This window comes from Lolium rigidum, chromosome 7, assembly GCF_022539505.1.
Source record: "Lolium rigidum isolate FL_2022 chromosome 7, APGP_CSIRO_Lrig_0.1, whole genome shotgun sequence".
Taxonomy (NCBI): Eukaryota; Viridiplantae; Streptophyta; class Magnoliopsida; order Poales; family Poaceae; genus Lolium; species Lolium rigidum.
Window position 1 is genome coordinate 246126510 of NC_061514.1, and position 3973 is coordinate 246130482.

A 3973-nucleotide genomic window follows, 5' to 3' on the forward strand; every position below is an offset into this window, starting at 1 on the left:
TGAATACACAGCCTAGGGGGCAGAAATCGTTACGCCATGTAAAAAAAGGACGCTTAGTAATTTGGATTTGACAAGCCCTCCAAGCTTCGTGATTGATGGTGCTTAAATGGATATTTGGTTTACGAGTGAAAGTAAGTGATATGCTGCCAATTCTAGGTGAAGCCTCCGATCAAAACTTTCATAACTATACTCTTAGTTCAAACCATGGAAAAAAATAGCGCGCTATTCCAACGCTAATAGCACGCTATAGCATATCTGGAGAGCCGACGCTACGCTATTCCGGCATATAGCGCTATTATTCGCGATTAATAACGACGCTATAACATGCTAATAGCGTATTTTTAGACCCACGCTATTTTGTTATAGCGTGCTATTTTTTTCCTTGGTTCAAACCCTTACAAATCTCTCCTTATTGCTAACTACAGCTACACACAAATCCCAGCCCTTTATAATGGAGGAGCTTTCATTTTGACGCTGTCCCTGCCTCCCCACCCTGTCTACAACATTTCGTTTGATATTTTGAACCGTTCTCTTGCTTATACAGTGCCTACTAGACGCCGCCAGTACAGTACAATGCAGAGAACGATGGTTCTCCGGTTCCCCGACCACCCTATCTGAGGCTGTTGACGAAGGCGAGGAGCGAGTCGACGTCCCTCTTCTCGGATGGGTACTTGATGGGCCTCGCGGTGCGGCTGGGGAAGAGGAGGATCGTCGGGAAGCTCTGTAGCTGCAGCTCCGCCTGCGCGAACGGCTTCTGCTCGCCGTCAGCGCGGAACTTGGCAACCTTGATGCCTGAACCGCTCAGCTTCTCGGCGAGCTCGACGTACGACGCCTCCATCGCCTGTACAACACATCATAAGATCGATTCAGCAACCATAATTCTCGGTTCTGACGCAAGTGAAAAAAAAGGTACAAATTGGTAACTCGGTTTATACCTGACAGAACGGGCACCAGGGAGCGTAGAGGACAGTGAGCCACGGCTCTGTGCGGTTCTCGAGCCGCAAGAGGTTCTCAATCCCTGGCCGGGTGAGGTTGACGATAGCCTGGCTCTGGAAGATGTCCGGAGCGCTGGCCTCCGCCGAGCCATTGCCGTTGACACCGACCTTGGGTGCGCCGTCCTTCTCGATGTTGCCCTTGTGGAGGCCGCACTCCTTGGCAGCCGCATCCTCCCACCACCACCGCCCTTCCCTCTCATGCTGCCCCGGCAAGACGGGCCTGGTGCAGGGCTCGCATCCAATGGAGACGTATCCCTGAAACACAATGTTCAGTGCACGATGGTCAGTTACCTGTGTAGATATAGATCTCCAAAATACACCACTGCATTACTGCAATAGCACTTACTTGAGCATGCAGGGCGTTCACAGGGACATCCATGGTCCTGAGGAAGGTCCACACGTCCTTGCCCTCCACATTGGCAACAGGGTTCCACTTAATCAAGCTACCAGCTCCACCATCCAGCCCTTCAAAAGAAGGATCAACCTGAACAACAGGGATGCTGGCCCTGGTGCCAGGGGACTGGTCCTTCCTCTGGCCGGTGATCCAGGCCTTGAGACCCTTGAGGGCTTTCCTCAGTGGCCGCACCTTCCTCACCCTGCAGCACTCCTGGTGGCCGTCCTCGTAGAAGGAGAAGAGGCCCTTGCTCCTCACCAGGTCCTGCACCTCGCCGGCCTCCGGGAAGGTGTACTCGATGTGGATGCCGTAGTGTTTCTCCACCTTGTCGAACAGCTGGTACGTCTCCGGGTTCAGGCGCCCTGTGTCCAGGCTGAACACCCTGAAGGGCCGCCCTGTCAGCTTCGCGTACTCGATCAGCGCAACGTCCTCCGCACCGCTGCACATTCCAGAACGAATCGACATCAGCGAAACGCCAAACACTTTCTTGTGCGTGTAATGAAAGATTTGTCAATGTTTGTGTGCCAGGATACTCTAATACTCGTGATTGTTTAGCATAAGAACAAACTAAGAAGCATCAATCTTGAGGAGTACAAGCTGTTACCAAGAATACACGGCAGGTTCAAGTTGCTAGCAACAATGCGGTCGTGCTCCTAATAAAGGATTGGAACCAAAAAGTGAGGTCGATACGTAACGGAATCTATTTAGGCTGCTATCAGCCTTTCGCGCCAAAGCTTTTCTCTGTTCCGTGTGATATTCAAGCGCATGTTCTGTCCGCTTGTGCGTGGCTGGTGGGCCATGATTCTAGCTCTTGGTCTCAGACAACGGGCAAAATGAACCTAGACGTCCTCACAGTTCTGTTCAACTGTCTAGATTCGTTGATCAACAACCAGCAAGTGCAGTTGCCAACCGGACCCGACCCGCCCCTTTTTCCTATTTTAATACTCGTACCCAAAGATCACAATTTTGCAGACCCACTTGTCAGTAGCATAAAGCTGAAACCAGCCATTGAAATCACAATCGCGTACTGAGTTATCAGCTGAGGATCGGGCTAGCAAGACCAGGAATCTCCACGACCACTCGTTCTGAAGATACCGAGATGCTCCACGGGAACCACACGAGAGGAGATTACGTACGTTAACGGTAACGCAGCGAAACGGGTGGTATCCAGCAACGTATTCTAGGATCCAAGACCTCACAAAATACATGAGCAGTGCGTGTTTCTCACCTGAAGGCGATGGCGATTTCGGATCCGAAGAGGTCGAGCGCCCGATCCATGATCTCCAGCGGCGACGCGCCCACCAGCTCCTGCGCCAGGGCCTCGTAGTCCACGGCCGCCGCGTCGGACACCTCCTCCTCCACCGGCGCCACCGGCGCTGCGGCAGCAGAGGCAGAAACCGGCTTCCTCGCCGGCTCCGCCGCGCGCAGCGGCCGCACCGCCCTAGCGCGCTGGCTCTTCGCCGCCAGGGCGGATGGAACCACGGCCACCTGCTGCCTCACGGCTCCAATCCTCACGGCTGCACGGGCAAAACAACGGAGCAAATTCAGACGAACTGTTTCTTGTGGAGGAATGCAGAGGAATTCAATATCGAGAACTCCGGAATTTTCTCACGAAATGGCAAAATTTTTTTTAATTCTGACCAAAATTTATCAAACTTTCTGACTAAATGCGAACCGCGTGACCATCATTGCCAGAAATTTGAAACTACAAATTCGAAAGGCAGAGCTGAAGAAGAAGAATCATCCTCACCTTTGAGATCGCGTGGGGCGATGGAGTGCGACGAGATGGAAGCAGTAGCGGAAGCCATTGTTTATGCCGCGCTCGAATCCTTCCGCACCTTCACAACAAATTCACAGGGATGTTTTGGCCGAGTTGGCGAATGCGTTTGACTCGTGTGTTTTCTCTGTGGCGTACGGTGGGAATGGGGCTTTACATATAGCTCGGGCGGGAGCCCAGGTTCATTGTACCTGGACGGGTTTCAGGAGCGGCAGCCGGAGGGGCCACCTGCCAGGCTTTCTATTGGCGGGGGGCGTCAGGGTTTTCTGGCCGATCGAAGCAGTGGCGTCACTTGGCACCGCGGAAAGGGCCATTGGCGTGTGGGCGCCACATGGCAGCGAGGCTGGCACGGGATCTGCTGAGTTGGACGGCTGTGTGGGCGTCTGGATGCCGCGCTCCGCCTACCTTCCTCCACCTCACATGCCACGTCTGTTCGTACATCTACAGTACTAAACTAGGAAATGTCGATTCATCTGCTTCCTCCGACCCCGAAAAAAAAAGACATAGATTTGTGTAAATTTGCATTTAACTAGACGAGATTTAGTGTATTGATATATTTATATAAACAAATCTGCAACATCCTCTTTTTTATGATGGAGGAAGTAATACTCCCTCCGTCCACAAAAGCATGTCTCAACATTGTCAAATTTACATGTATCTACTCCCTCTTTTAAAGAATAAGGCGTCCTTGTTTTTTGTGCTTTTTGTTTAACCAAGAATTACTTTAAATATATAAATATTGTTTCTATAAAATTAGCATCATCAGAAAGTGCTTTTCAATACGAATTCAATTATACAAATTACATA

At 51.3% G+C, this 3973-nt stretch overlaps 1 protein-coding gene across 1 annotated transcript; it reads right to left on the reverse strand.

The window, feature by feature from the left end:
* Positions 1–386: 386 nt before the first annotated feature.
* On the reverse strand, positions 387–3304 carry LOC124670460 (probable 5'-adenylylsulfate reductase 1, chloroplastic). The gene is made up of 5 exons (XM_047206957.1): positions 3140–3304; positions 2618–2906; positions 1342–1828; positions 936–1250; positions 387–841 (listed from the first exon to the last, which is right to left on the reverse strand). The coding sequence occupies exons 1-5, from the start codon at positions 3195–3197 to the stop codon at positions 611–613; spliced, it is 1380 nt and encodes a 459-aa protein (XP_047062913.1). The 5' UTR covers positions 3198–3304; the 3' UTR covers positions 387–610.
* Positions 3305–3973: the final 669 nt, after the last annotated feature.